Source organism: Staurois parvus, unplaced genomic scaffold, assembly GCF_062004578.1.
Source record: "Staurois parvus isolate SC_StPar_1 unplaced genomic scaffold, SC_StPar_1.0 ptg000962l, whole genome shotgun sequence".
Classification (NCBI taxonomy): Eukaryota; Metazoa; Chordata; class Amphibia; order Anura; family Ranidae; genus Staurois; species Staurois parvus.
Window position 1 is genome coordinate 615375 of NW_028318758.1, and position 16029 is coordinate 631403.

General features: G+C 42.6%; 1 protein-coding gene across 1 annotated transcript in view; it reads left to right on the forward strand.

The window, feature by feature from the left end:
- RRN3 (RNA polymerase I transcription factor RRN3) overlaps positions 1-15692 on the forward strand; it is a 600941-nt gene extending 585249 nt beyond the window's left edge. The window contains exons 17-18 of the mRNA XM_089657080.1: positions 11025-11109; positions 14431-15692. Of these exons, the coding sequence (XP_089513206.1) occupies positions 11025-11109; positions 14431-14592 (247 nt within the window). The 3' untranslated portion in view covers positions 14593-15692. The remainder of the gene's footprint in view (positions 1-11024; positions 11110-14430) is intronic.
- The last annotated feature ends 337 nt before the right edge of the window (positions 15693-16029 follow it).

Sequence of the window (16029 nt, forward strand, 5' to 3'; positions counted from 1 at the left end):
GACATGGTTGCTTGCACTGAAGTAGGTAATGCAGATGAATTACTGGGATGGATAGGCACTTAGGAAGTTTTGGCCGGGCAATTCCACACATAGTGACCTGTTGTTCCACAGTAGAGGTGCAAGTTATTTATTCGCTGGCATTCTTCCAGTGATAGGGATGGGTGCAGCAGGACCAATTGCATGGGTACAGGTTCATCCGGTTCTGGCATGGCCGCAGGTGTCACTGAAGGTGCTGGATTGACAGAAGATGGCACCCTAGGTAGCATCGATACAGGACGGGTCTGGCCAGAAGATCTTTTCCAGCATCGCTCTCTGAGTCTCCAGTCAATCTGGATTGACAGATCGATTAGCCCTTCTAGTGAACTGGGTACCCCCACTCTGGCTAATTCATCCTTCAGGGGTTCTGTGAGTTCCATGCAAAATTGATAACACAGGGCTGCATTGTTCCAGTCTGTGTCAGTGCTCCAGCGTCTGAATTCAGTCACATATTCCTAAACGGCCTTGCTGGAGTGTGTGAAGGGCCTCCTCTGCCAAGGCTGAACGTTGAGGGAAATCATACAGTTGTGCCATGGTATCAAAAAAATTCTTGAGTGGACAATCAGACATCTTCTTTTTCAAGAAGGTGATGAGCCCAGGTCTGGGGTTTTCCTTGTAGCAAGGAGATGAGGAATCCCACTTTGGTGGCCTCTAATGAGAAGGTGCAGGGTTGCAACGCAAAAATTAGCTGACATGCATTGTGGAATGCACGAAACTTAGTCCAATCCCCACAGAATCTTTCCAGTGTGGGCACTCTAGGTTCAGGAGGAAGCATCATAATGATGGAGGTCGCTAGAGCAGCGGCCTGGGAAGTATAAGGAGCTGAGGTAGAACTGGCAGTAGATGCAGTAGTCGGATTCGTGGGTGCTGGCAGAGCTTGGAGGCGACTTTTGAGCTGCGTATAACCCTGCTGAAGACTTTTGACAGGTTGGGTCAGTGCAGCGATATGTTGGCAGGTTTCCTCCAGCAAGGAGCCCCCTTTTTCAGGTTCTGACATGGCCGTTTGGTATTGTCACGTACCTGATGGTGTAACCGGAGATGTAGAGGAGGGCCTCCCTTGCGTCTCTTGCTCAGGGGCCCTTGTAAGGTGACAGAGAGCACAGAGGGGCATGAGTGCCTGATGGGAATTCCGTGGACAGATGTGCGTCAGAAAATGCAGGAGTGGCTGGAGGAAGGCACACTGGCAGAGGTGCAAGGTAGTCAAGCAGCCAGTGCTCAGGCAGATGTGCGGGTGCAGGATACTTGCAGGATAGCCGGTAGGAAGCAGGATCAGCGTAGGCAGGGTCAGGCGGTCCAGTTCAGCAACAAGCAGGCAAGGTCAGACAGAATCGACAGGCAGAATAGTCGGTGGGCAGGCAGAGGTTGAGGCAGGCAGCGTTCTAGTGAGGTCAATTGACAGGTCGGATCGGCAAGGCAAAACAGATTGCAGAATACACAGGAACACCAAACAGAGTAAAGACCAAACGGCATTGAGGCAGAGTCCCATCTCAGTTTAAATAGCCCGCCTGGTGCAAAAGTGCCGCCGTGCATTTGCGAACAAAGCCGACACGAGTCCCGCGACTGCGTATATTCATGTGTCTACCCTGACACTATGAGCCAGGCATTCTCGTTCTACATCAGTGCCTGACCTCACAAATGTACTTCTAGTAGAATGGTCAAACATTCCCATAGGTACACTCATAAACCTTGTGAACAGCCTTTCCAGAAGAGTTGAAGCTGTTATAGCTGCAAAGGGTGGGCCAACTTAGTATTGAACTATAGACTAAGACTAAGAAGGATTCAATTAAAGTTCATATATGTGTAAAGGCAGGCATCCCAATACTTTTGGCAATATAGTGTATGTAATATTCTTTTTTTTCATGCAGCCTGTAGGCTGAACAGAAAAAGAGAACCTAACAGTTTCAGCCATTCACATCGATCAATGAGAAGGAAGAAATCTCTGCTACAAAAAGTGTTTTGTATGCCCACCATTAGAATATCTCGCCCTGCATCCACCCACTTCTAATGTTGGGCATACATGCAATGAACTTAACAGATTCCTCCATTCACATCCATGTGAATGTAGAAACTCTGCCAAAAAAAGTGAAAAAAAATATATGCAGAAGCGATCCACCCACTGACCACCCCAAGCCCCCATGCTTGGGCATATATATTTATATATCTGCAGATGAGAAATCTGTGTGAATTGTGTGCCCTGGATTGTGCCATGCTGTACCCTATACTATTACTCCATTAGTGTGTGGTAGCAACAGAAGCAATATTTGAGGCAGAGACGGGACAGGAGGGACAAAAAAAACTGGTGTCATATCTAATTCTGTGTCTGCTACAAACACACCATCTTTTTGGGGGGTGACTTTTGGGTTGGGGTACCTGGAATGGCATCAGGAAAATGCCTTTCATGCAGCCAGCTCACTGCATCTGTATTGAGGGTCTGGGCCACAACATCTGGATACAAAAGGGCCATGATGATCTCTTCCTGAAATTTTAGGAGGATGTAAAGCACAAAATCATTGTTCAGAGCTAATTGAAATACTTTGAATACATTCCTCGAAAAAATTAAAGGAACACTTTTTAATCCGGATATAGCATCAAGTCAAACTCCTGGGATATTCATCTGACTGTTTTTCACCAGTTTTGCATTTGGCTAGGGTCAGTGTCACTACTGGTAGCATGAGGCGATACCTGGACCCTGCAGAGGTTGCACAAGCAGTCCAACTCCTCCAGGATAGCATATCAATACCTGCTATTGCCAGAAGGTTTGCTGTGTCTCCCAGCACAGTCTCAAGAGCATGGAGGAGATTCCAGGAGACAGGCAGCTACTCTAGGAGACCTAGACAGGTTTATAGAAGGTCCTTAACCCATCAGCAGGACCAGTATCTGCTTCTTTGTGCAAAGGGGAACAGGATGAGCACTGGTAGAGCTCTACAAAATGACCTCCAACTGGCCACTGATGTGAATGTGTCTGACCAAACAATAAGAAACAGACTTCTTGAGGGTGGCCTGAGGGCCCGACATTCCTATAGTGGGCCCTGTACTCATTGCCCGACACCACAGAGATTGATTGGCATTTGCCATTGAACACCAGAATTGGCAGATCTGCCACTGGCACCCTGTGCTTTTCACAGATGAGACCAGGTTCACCCTGAGCTCATGTGATGGACATGAAAGGCTCTAGAGAAGCCAGGGAGAACATTATGCTGCCTGTAACATCGTTCAGTATCATAGTTTTGGTGGTGGGTCAGTGATGGTCTGGCGAGGCATATCCATGGATGGACGCACAGACCTCTAAAGGCTAGACAATGGCACCCTGACTGTTCTTAGGTGTGTCCTTGGACACATTGTCAGACCCTATGCTGGTGCAGTGGGTCCTGATTTCCTCCTGGTGCACGGCAAAACATCCCGTTTGTCCATCCACATCACTGCGAGCAATTGATTATTATGCAAGCCAGCTTTCTCCCCTGCGATTATGTCACACGGTGTCACAAGAGCCAATTCCAAGATCAAATACTTATCTAAAAAGTGTCACGCTTGCATAATAATTGTCCACAGATAGGTGGTACCCCTTACAGAACAAGGGTGACACCAAGTCCCAAACTCTTCCCACTGCTCCCCAAGTAGTCGTGGCAGTCTTCACATGACTATCTTTTCCCTCATAAATTTGAAAATTACATGTATAGCCTGTTGCCCTCTCACAGGTCTTATACATTTGACCCCACATCTGGCACTCTTGCTGTTGAGCTACATTTTGAATGCAAGGCAGCCAGAAAAACTAATGAGGGACTCCTCTACGCAGATATTTGTTGGGGCGTATACACATCTGCCATCTCAAGTGCTGCCAGGTGTCTGGACTGAGTCTGCTAACACTGTTTTTAGGGACACTATACTATTGGGGACGCTAGTATAGTTCTACTCTGATCAAACATACTAATTTGTTCAGACACTATACTAGTAATGGAGGTTTATAGTGTGTCTATGAGAGTGTTCCTGGCAATCAAAGGGTTAAATGAGATGATGGTGAATATGTGACGGGCAATCTGACACTATCTGGGAGGGACGCTAACTGACACTAACACTATCTGAAGTCGCCCATAACACAGTGATCAGTAAAAAAAAAACCTGCACACCGTACTAATGACACTGGTGACACGGCAGTGAAAGGGTTAACTAGGGGGCGATCAGGGGGCTAAATGTGCCTATCTAAGTGTTTGTGTAGGTGTGCTGCTTGTTCTCACTGTGGATCCGCTCTTCTCCCACTGGAGCCGATAAGGTAAACCCAGGCACAGCCTGATCTGTGATTTGGTAGAAGCGATCAGCAGGTCCTCCCTAGCACATCCCATTCACACCTAAGTATATCGTAAATGCATGTTTCCACTCACATTTTTTTGTGCATTTTGCACATGCAAGCACCCATTTTGGCACGTTTTTGTAGCACGGCGAAACATGCGTCTGCTAACTGTGATCCTTGACATTTAGCCTGCATTCGAAACTGCAAGTTTCCAAATGCACAATGTTGACTATGTTACATGTATTTGTAAATACACCCCAATCCTTGTAGGAGTATTTACATGTACACAGCTAGATCTGAGAGTTCCTACACAAAATAGGTAGTTCCGTCTGCAATATACATTTATTGATAGAGGTACATAATATATACAAATTACACGCTAAGCATTATTTACAACACAATGTACAGTTTAAGTCTCTTTACTTATACGATATTTACAATTTACCCACAAAACCATGTTTAAAATACAATGTACAATACAAGTATGAAGTTAGTTTTACCGCTCAACTTCAGGTTTAGTCATCCTGCCTGCTGTGTGTCTCATCACCAAGAGTGCTCCAGCTGGGTGACCAGGCCTTATATCCTCCCCCCTCCTGTCTGTACTGTGGCTAATATAATGCTCACTAATTGGACACTGTACCTAGCCAATGTATATTGGGCGCAGCCTGATTGGAAGTTCACAGAAGGCTGCTGTTTACCACTCATGTGAGATATGCTAAGGGAACAGAAGGCCAGAACTTGAAATACAAGTTTGACGTTAGAAAGTTTTGATGCTGCAAAACACTCAATGGTTTAAATACTGTATATTTCCATCTAACTAAAATATACTTGTAATTATAACATTATTTACATCCATTAATGGAGATTTCACATAAACTCATTATCTAACACACGACAACCCACACTGAAAATGTGTTTTGCCACGTGTTTTGGAAACCCATGGCAATTGCGTGTTGTTCTTACATTGCCATTTAACCTGTTTTCACATCTGCGTGTTAACTAGTGTACAGCAACCTACAGAGAGAGCACACATCATACGAGCATTGCATTGCCATTTAGGTTGCGTTCATATCTGCACATTTTCAGAGCGCATAAAAAAGTGCAAGTTTTCTGTGTGGTCTGCTGCAATGCACATTTGACATCCATTTCAGAAACGCACAGCAAAGCGTGTGTTTTCTGATTGGGTTGCCAAGCAATGGGACACACGCAGATCTACAGTCAGGTCCATAAATATTGGGACATCGACACAATTCTAACCTTTTTGGCTCTATACACCACCACAATGGATTTGAAATGAAACGAACAAGATGTGCTTTAACTGCAGACTGTCAGCTTTAATTTGAGGGTATTTACATCCAAATCAGGTGAACGGTGTAGGAATTACAACAGTTTGCATATGTGCCTCCCACTTGCTAAGGGACCAAAAGTAATGGGACAATTGGCTTCTCAGCTGTTCCATGGCCAGGTGTGTGTTATTCCCTCATTATCCCAATTACAATGAGCAGATAAAAGGTCCAGAGTTCATTTCAAGTGTGGTATTTGCATTTGGAATCTGTTGCTGTCAACTCTCAAGATGAGATCCAAAGAGCTGTCACTATCAGTGAAGCAAGCCATCATTAGGCTGAAAAAACAAAACAAACCCATCAGAGAGATAGCAAAAACATTAGGCGTGGCCGAAACAACTGTTTGGAACATTCTTAAAAAGAACGCACCGGTAAGCTCTGCAACACCAAAAGACCCGGAAGACCACAGAAAACAACTGTGGTGGATGACCGAAGAATTCTTTCCCTGGTGAAGAAAACACCCTTCACAACAGTTGGCCAGATGAAGAACACTCTCCAGGAGGTAGATGTATGTGTGTCAAAGTCAATAATCAAGAGAAGACTTCACCAGAGTGAATACAGAGGGTTCACCACAAGATGTAAACCATTGGTGAGCCTCAAAAACAGGAAGGTCAGATTAGAATTTGCCAAATGACATCTAAAAAAGCCTTCACAGTTCTGGAACAACATCTTATGGGCAGATGAGACCAAGATCAACTTGTACCAGTGGTGATGAGAAGAGTATGGAGAAGGAAAGGAACTGCTCATGATCCTAAGAACACCACCTCATCAGTGAAGCATGGTGGTGGTAGTGTCATGGCGTGGGCATGTATGCCTGCCAATGGAACTGGTTCTCTTGTATTTATTGATGATGTGACTGCTGACAAAAGCAGCAGGATGAATTCTGAAGTGTTTCGGGGCAATATTATTTGCTCATATTCAGCCAAATGCTTCAGAACTCATTGGACGCTGCTTCACAGTGCAGATGGACAATGACCCAAAGCATACTGCAAAAGCAACCAAAGAGTTTTTTAAGGGAAAGAAGTGGAATGTTATGCAATGGCCAAGTCAATCACCTGACCTGAATCCGATTGAGCATGCATTTCACTTGCTGAAGACAAAACTGAAGGGAAAATGCCCCAAGAACAAGCAGGAACTGAAGACAGTTGCAGTAGAGGCCTGGCAGAGCATCACCAGGGATGAAATGCAGTGTCTGGTGATGTCTATGCGTTCCAGACTTCAGGCTGTAATTGACTGCAAAGGATTTGCAACCAAGTATTAAAAAGTGAAAGTTTGATTTATGGTTATTATTCTGTCCCATTACTTTTGGTCCCTTAACAAGTGGGAGGCACATATGCAAACTGTTGTAATTCCTACACCGTTCACCTGATTTGGATGTAAATACCCTCAAATTAAAGCTGACAGTCTGCAGTTAAAGCACATCTTCTTCGTTTCATTTCAAATCCATTGTGGTGGTGTATAGAGCCAAAAATGTTAGAATTGTGTCGATGTCCCAATATTTATGGCCCTGACTGTAAATGCAGCCTAAATGACAACACAAGTTGGTGTGCTGCACATTTTTGAAGTCGCAGTGACATGCACAGAAACGTGTGCTTTGCCATGCATCTCAGAAATTCGCATTGCATTTGTGTTGCCACGTAGGCTGAATTCACATCTGCTCATTTTCAATTGAGCAGCAAAGCACAAAGAATGCTCATTTTGGAAATGTGCGTTGTGCTTGTATTGCTATTTAGGCTGCGTTCACATCTGCATGTTTTCAAACACGTGGTGACCCCCACAGAATATGCACACTTCACCCCCTGTTTGGGAAGCACACATCACACTTGTGTTGCCATTTATACTGCATTTGCTTCTGCATTTTGGAAATTCGCATTGTGCTTATGTTGACATTTAGGCTGTGTTCACATCTGTGTGTTTTCGAACATGCAGTGACCCCCCACATTGAGGCTGTGTTCACATCTGCACAAAATCTAACCGCTCGGCAACCCGCACATAATATGCATCGCACTTGCTTTGCCATTTAGGTTGCATTCATATCTGCATATTTTTAAATGTGCGGCAACCAACACAGAAAACATGCACTTTGCACATTTCGGAAACACACGCCGCACTTGTGTTGCCATATATGATGTATTTGCATCTTTGCTTTTTCGGAGTACAATAAACACATGTCATTCAGGCTGTGTTTGCATCTGCACATTTCCTAACACTTGTTTTGCAACGCTTTGCGCTTGCATTGCCATTTCTGCTGCATTCACATATTGCAAGTTTTCAAGTGCATGACGCTGTGCTTTTTTACCCGTTTTTTCCTTCATTTCAAATCAGTATATGTGCATTCCCCTTCTTTTTTATGCATTTTACCACATAAATAAGTTCCATACAGGAAAAATTGCAGCATGTTCTACTTTTGTTTACTGCACTGAAACTCCCTACATTGGTTTGAACTAGAGCCATAACACATGGAAAACACTGTGCAAGCGTTTTTTATGCAGATTAAAAGCACACTAGACTAAGTTTTTGGTCTGAACCAGCCCTTAGCTCACAGCATACACAGTTCACCACAAGAACATTTTTCATAGCAGGGATCCTCTGTTTTCAGCCAGAGTAAGCTTTACTTTTAACCGAATCCTCTGCCTGTTGTAAAGATTAGCTTCAGCTGGAAGAGCTTGCAGTGAGCCAGTCCAAATGCCAAGGTGCTTTTACGGCCCCTTTTCTCAACATTGTAGCAAATATACTGCATTTTTTATAGCAAGAAAATAAAAATAAAAAAAGCAAGGTTTAGTCTCCTGGCTGTTTTCAGCACAAACATACCTGGACACAGTTATTCTGAGTGTCATGCTCTCTGACTTTTCTAGTATACTTGCAATGCTGTCCCACACACAGGGTGTCCACTTTATTTGCTTACTTCTGCATCACTGGTTTCACCCAAGAGCACTTCCTGACTCCAGAAACTCAATTTTGTTGAAATAACCCTGTTCCTAATTAGATTACCTTGTCAAAACTTACTAACCCTGTTTTTCTTATGACATTTACAATATTATAGCCAGTACTCCTAACCTAATATCCCAAATGCCAAGGTGCTTTTACGGCCCCTTTCTCAACATTGTAGCAAATATACTGCATTTTTTCTAGCAAGAAAATAAAATAAAAAAAGCAATGTTTAGTCTCCTGGTTCTAATGTAAGTTTATAACTGAAACCTCCTATCCCTCTTGTATTGAACTGTATTGTTGCTGTATTGTCTCCCGTTATATAGTAAAGCGCTGAGCAAACTGTTGGCGCTATATAAATCCTTTATTAATATAATATACATTTTAAACATGCTCATATCTTAACCATTAGCCGCCTGGCCTATAGCCGTTTGGCGGCCGCAAAAATGCTCTAGCTTTCTGGAGTGTACGCCATGTGGCGTCCTCCCGCACATGCACAGTTCGTGCGGTTGCAGAGCCGCGCAGCGGCGCGATCTTTCACCGGCCGTGTACCTCGGACACGGGCGATGACAGATCTGAGTACCGACCCCCGTTGCCGGTACCATGTGACCTGCTGTGACCAATCACAGCAGGTCACATGTCAGTTGTATACAATGGATGGCTTCATTCATGCCATCCATTCTATACTAGTGCCTAGCTGTGAATGGTCACAGCAGGTCACATGCACATGTCATGTGATTAGTTGTGGCCAAATCACAGCTAAGCACAAAAAAAAAAAAACAAACAACCTGAATGAATCCATGTCATTCAGGTAAAAGCTTGCTTATAGCAAAGTAATTCTTTGCTATAAGCAAATTGTGTAAAAAAAAACAAAAAATACTGATCACTTCCCCAAAGTAGTACAATGTTACTATGGTAACATTGTACTACTTTGGTCATAGTAAAATATGAAAAAAAAAATCTTAAAAAAAATGTAATAAAAAATTAAAAATAATAACATACTGCCACCAGTCAGTGTCCCTGTTCACCGCCATGCCAGTTATATGATGACACTGTACTGCACTGGTGACAGTATGTAAAAAAAAAAATAGTGAAAATAATTTTTTTAATTTTTTCATTTTCCGAAAAATTATGACAAAAAAAATACAACTTCAAAAAACTCGCCACTCCTCTTATGAAGTACGTCGGACTGTCTACTCTACAAAAAGGGGTCATTTGGGGATATCTGTACTATTCTGACATTCTTGGACCTCAAGAAATTAGATTGGCTGTCAGTACTTCAGGATTGATCAATATTCAGATCTATACCATAGTTTGTGAACTCTATAACTTTCCTACAAACTAAATAATACATCCTAATTTGGGTTATTTTCACCAAAGACATGTAGCAGAATACATCTTGGCCTAAATTTATGAACAATTATTTATTTGTAAACTTTTATAACAGAAACAAAGAAAAATGTGGGGGTTTTTTCAAAATGTTTGGCCTTTTTTGTTAATTTAGCAATAAATAAAAACCCCAGCGGTGATTAAATACCACCAAAAGAAAGCTGTAGTTGTGTGAAGAAAATTATAAAATTTTAGTTTGGGTACAATGTTGTATGACTGCGCAATTGTCATTCAAAGTGTTAGAGCGTTGAAACATGGAAAAATGGCCTGGGCAGGAAGGTGTAAAATTGCCCGGTATTGAAATGGTTAAATGCACCATTATATGAAATATCCAACATCATATAGTTTTCTATGTTTGCTAATTTTTTTACTTTCTGTTACCTTTTTATTTACAGTTGTGATGCTGTTTTTATATAATTTGTTTATAGCCCTGATGAATGAGATAAAATAAAATCATGAAATGCATTGGATATAGTAACAGTAAAATATAGCATCTTTGAATAAAAGACATTTGTAATATATGGTTTGGAATAGAGCACTCAGTCTGTTGTGCCTCATTTTGTTTTCCACTGAATGACCCTTTTGGGCCACGACGTATTGTGCATGTAAGTAGCCAATACCTTTTTGCAATGCATGATCTCTGGATTTTTTTTTTTCTTTTCCCTAGTCATACTAGGAGTGTAGACAGGTATGTGGTTTAAGAATCCTGAGGGTGTAAAGTGTGCAAGTATCTTCTAGTGCTGCTTGGAAGGGAAAAAGGTATGATTCTGCAAAGTAGAGTAGAAAAGAAGTAGAACACTGAGGAGAAGATGATGCATACTCGCAAATGATGTAACGCCTAATGGATATGGATGCCTGCATTTGATCTCCGAGGGAGAAAAATAAACAATGCTGCAGGTAAAGAATGTAGGAGGGGGCTACATTGGCTGCTCTTGAGAAGAAGCCAAACCATTTATGTTGGAAATCACTTAAATCATGTTATGGCTGTATCTGGTTGTTTTTTTTTTTTTATAATATTCACTGCTAATTTTAATTTTGAACAGGTGTAAGAAGGTTATAGATCCTATTTATCAGCCTTGGGAGGAGTCCAGTATTGGAGAACTTAAAAGCCTAAAGAAACTGGTTCAGGTTGGTTGTTGAATTCATCATAATTATGTTTTATTACATTAACAAAAATGATTTTGCAATTACTTTGAATTATTTTGAATATGTTTTTTAAAGCAGTGTCCTCTCTCTTGTGTTAGTCATTTTTTTAATTCTATTAGCCATTATTTACATAGTCTTTTATTTGATGCTTTTTGAACAGATTTTAAATTACTAAAAGAGTTGATAACATTTTGTTTTTCTATTAAACTTTTCTCCTTTTTACCACGTGACAAACTGTGTTTACATATATTTTTAGTTAACTCCCCAGTCACATTTTTAGATTAAAATAAAAAGTCAAATCTGAGCTCATTGTGTAATCAGTTGGTGTTTGCTGCACCCTAAATAACACCTTTGGGCTTGTTTTTGGCTTTAACTCGAGTCCAGAACCCTTTTCCTTCACTTTTACTGTATACGTTGCTGCCACAGGATTGTCTATTTTAGAAAGGTTTTGGTTTGTTTTTAGATTACAAAGTCTGTGTCGTGTATTTGGAAAACATTAAGCCAGTAACAAACTGGCATCTGATTTTGTACCTGTCACGGTGTGCCTTCACCCTCCCCCCTCTTCCCCCCCTTGCCGCGTCCTCATCCTGCACAGCCTTGGAAGCCAGGTTCTGCGGGATAAGATCCCAGCAGCAGGCTGCCAAGGCGTTTCCGCGCACCCCTGGCGGGCACGAGGCGTTCCCGTGCTCTGCGCCCACCAGAGACAAAGGCCGCAACCTCAGCACGGCCTGAGTCAAGGGGGCGTGTCTCGTTGCCCCGGCAATGCGGCGCTGGGCCGGCCGTTGCCAGGGCAACCTGGAAGCGTCCGGGGAGCTTTAAAAGGCCGACGTGAGAGCTGGCCGGTCTCTTCCTCCCGCTGCTGTCCCTGGGGCCACTACTGTCGTGGGAGGTCCGGGTGGGGAATGGGCCTCCGCAGGCATCCCCGCTGAGCGCTCTGCATTAGCCCCCCTCCTTAAAGGTCAGACTCCACAGCCCAAGCCCCGTTGAGTCCCCTTGAGCCTGATGTCATCCCTAGCATGCTGTGTTGAGGCCAGACTCCACAGTCCAAGTCCCGTTGAGTCCCTGTGAGCCTGATGTCGTCCCTAGCACGCTGTGTTGAGGCCAGACTCCACAGCCCAAGTGCCGTTGAGCCCCCGTGATCCCGATGTCCCTAGAAAGCTGGGTGAGAGCTGTGTTGAGGCCAGCCTCCACAGCCATAGTCCCGTTGGGTCCCCGTGAGCCTGTTGTCCCTAGTACGCTGTGTGGGAGCTGCGTTGAGGCCAGACTCCACATCCAAGGTCCCGTTGAATCCCTGTGAGCCCGCTTACCGTGGGTGTTTCTACAAGCCGCATGTCGCGGACTGCCATGAACTGTCCTGATTGAGTGTCTTTCAGAGTTCAATAAAGCTTTGTGTGTTCCCCATCTTCTATGTGTGTTCTGTCCTGCCTACGCTTCCGTCACAGTACCTTTTTCTTTTAAGACTACAGACACAAAACAGCAGAATTTATTCTCAACTCGGTATACAGTCAGGTCCATAAATATTGGGACGGGACATCGACACAATTCTAACATTTTTGGCCCTGTACACCACCACAATGGATTTGAAATGAAACGAACAAGATGTGCTTTAACTGCAGACTGTCAGATTTAATTTGAGGGTATTTACATCCAAATCAGGTGAACGGTGTAGGAATTACAACAGTTTGCAAATGTGCCTCCCACTTGCTAAGGGATGAAAAGTAATGGGACAATTGGCTTCTCAGCTGTTCCATGGCCAGGTGTGTGTTATTCCCTCATTATCCCAATTACAATGAGCAGATAATAGGTCCAGAGTTCATTTCAAGTGTGGTATTTGCATTTGGAATCTGTTGCTGTCAACTCTCAAGATGAGATCCAAAGAGCTGTCACTATCAGTGAAGCAAGCCATCATTAGGCTGAAAAAACAAAACAAACCCATCAGAGAGATAGCAGAAACATTAGGAGTGGCCAAAACAACTGTTTGGAACATTCTTAAAAAGAAGGAACACACCGGTGAGCTCAGCAACACCAAAAGACCCGGAAGACCACGGAAAACAACTGTGGTGGCTGACCGAAGAATTCATTCCCTGGGGAAGAAAACACCCTTCACAACAGTTGGCCAGATGAAGAACACTCTCCAGGAGGTAGGTGTATGTGTGTCAAAGTCAACAATCAAGAGAAGACTTTACCAGAGTGAATACAGAGGGTTCACCACAAGATGTAAACCATTGGTGAGCCTCAAAAACAGGAGGCCAGATTAGAGTTTGCCAAACGACATCTAAAAAAGCCTTCACAGTTCTGGAGCAACATCCTATGGACAGATGAGACCAAGATCAACTTGTACCAGAGTGATGGGAAGAGAAGAGTATGGAGAAGGAAAGGAACTGCTCATGATCCGTCGCATACCACCTCATCAGTGAAGCATGGTGGTGGTAGTGTCATGGCGTGGGCATGTATGGCTGCCAATGGAACTGGTTCTCTTGTATCTATTGATGATGTGACTGCTGACAAAAGCAGCAGGATAAATTCTGAAGTGTTTCGGGCAATATTATCTGCTCATATTCAGCCAAATGCTTCAGAATTAATTGGACGCCGCTTCACAGTGCAGATGGACAATGACCCAAAGCAGACTGCAAAAGCAACCAAAGAGTTTTTTAAGGGAAAGAAGTGGAATGTTATGTAATGGCCAAGTCAATCACCTGACCTGAATCCGATTGAGCATGCATTTCACTTGCTGAAGACAAAACTGAAGGGAAAATGCCCCAAGAACAAGCAGGAACTGAAGACAGTTGCAGTAGAGGCCTGGCAGAGCATCACCAGGGATGAAACCCAGCGTCTGGTGATGTCTATGCGTTCCAGACTTCAGGCTGTAATTGACCGCAAAAGGATTTGCAACCAAGTATTAAAAAGTGAAAGTTTGATTTATGATTATTATTCTGTCCCATTACTTTTGGTCCCTTAACAAGTGGGAAGCACATATGCAAACTGTTGTAATTCCTACACTGTTCACCTGATTTGGATGTAAATACCCTAAAATTAAAGCTGGCAGTCTGCAGTTAAAGCACATCTTGTTCATTTCATTTCAAATCCATTGTGGTGGTGTATAGAGCCAAAAATGTTATAATTGTGTCGATGTCTCAATATTTATGGACCTGACTGTATGTGGTGGCTTACTTTTGTTGTCTCAGTCTTTGTTAAAGTGTCTTTCAGTAACGCTACTACTCATATTGCATTTTGTTTGAATATGAATAGTAAAATGGTTTAAAAGTTCATATATTTATATCTAACTATTTTCTGTACATACAGCAGGGTACACTTCCAGATGATGAAGATGATTTTCTCAAAGGAGAAATGCTACGGAATAATAGTATAGTTGAAATGACACCGGGTTCCTATGACTCCTTCCTGAAAAGCCCAGTAAATAGCGTTGGATCTCCTCCAGTCAAGTTTATTCAGCAGCACTTCTGAACATTCAAAAACATGTGGACTAGAACATTTTTAATTTGGATAACACAAAGGATTGTTCAACTTGGCAAATGGGACACATACAGATATATGCTGTGTATTATGTAGAATAGGTCATATTTGTTTAAAGAAGAATTGCAGGTATAACTTTTTTTACATAGTTACATTGGTCTAGCTTGGACCAGTGTAACTATGCATATGCCATACCTGTGTGATCCCTCTAGAAGATGAAAATCACTGTAGTAGACACCGCTCCTTCAGTGATCACAACTCCCATGCAGAGCCGCTGCCGTGCTACACTCTGAACACAGGATGACTGCATTTTCTCAATGAAAGCAAAGGATTTTTTGATTGGATGAAATATAGAGTTTGACATCATAGTCCAAGTTGGACCAATGTAACTATGAAAAAAGTCACAACTAGAATTCTTCCACCCTGACTGTAAAACTTCTGGATTACTTCCTTTCCAGCTTAACCCATTCATGCCGACTGCCTCCCAGCCCTTTAAGAGTTCAAAAAGCCAGGAGGGGGGCATTCGGGTCATGTGACCACTGTGATTGGCTGTCATAGCAGTCACGTGATCGGAAAGCTCCCAATTGCAAGTATGGATCAGGAGCTTACCGATCCCTGCCGGCTACTGTACTGGGAGTGTGCCTCAGCACGGTAAGTTGTTTACACAGCGCCGCACATATGCAGTCTCTATTCATTAAGGCCCACCTGCTGAGCAGCTGCATATAAGCGTACGGCCAGGTTAAAGTCATAAAAATAATGTTATGCATCTTTCCAATCTGTTTTTTGCTGGTGGGTTGATTGGAAATTTGTGAAGGTTGAGGAAAGGCTGTTTGGTGCCATTGGATGGAATTCAGTGTAACATGAAATCATACAGGAACCCTAGGAGGACATAATTTTGCTGTGTTTTTTGTCACGAAGTATGTATTTTTAATTATTTTTTAATGTTATGCTGTGTTTTTTGTCATGAAGTATGTATTTTTAATTATTTTTTAATGTTATATGTGTGTACTTGAAGACCTAATTATTAATTCTATGTTCTCTATTCCGTTGGTTGGGGAAAAAATAAACCATTGGATGATATTATTTTTTAACCTTCATCTTGGTATTTTTATAATTATATGCAACTCTAGCTCTGGAACTCTAAATTTGGAAACATTTATAAACATACAGCAGAACAAAAAAATTGTGTGCGAGTAAGCACGATGGTGGACTAATTGTGTTCTGTACTCCCTTGGCTCTAATTTATACTAAAACATATTCCCAGACATCCAGTTGTTATCAACATCAGTCTAATAACTCTCTGTGACTATACAGATCACTAGAGGGCAAAAAGGTTCAGCCAAACACAGCATTAACAAGATCACAAGATCTACTGCGTCATTACCACTGCGCTCCAAAATATCGCCCCCGATATTGAATACAGTGACA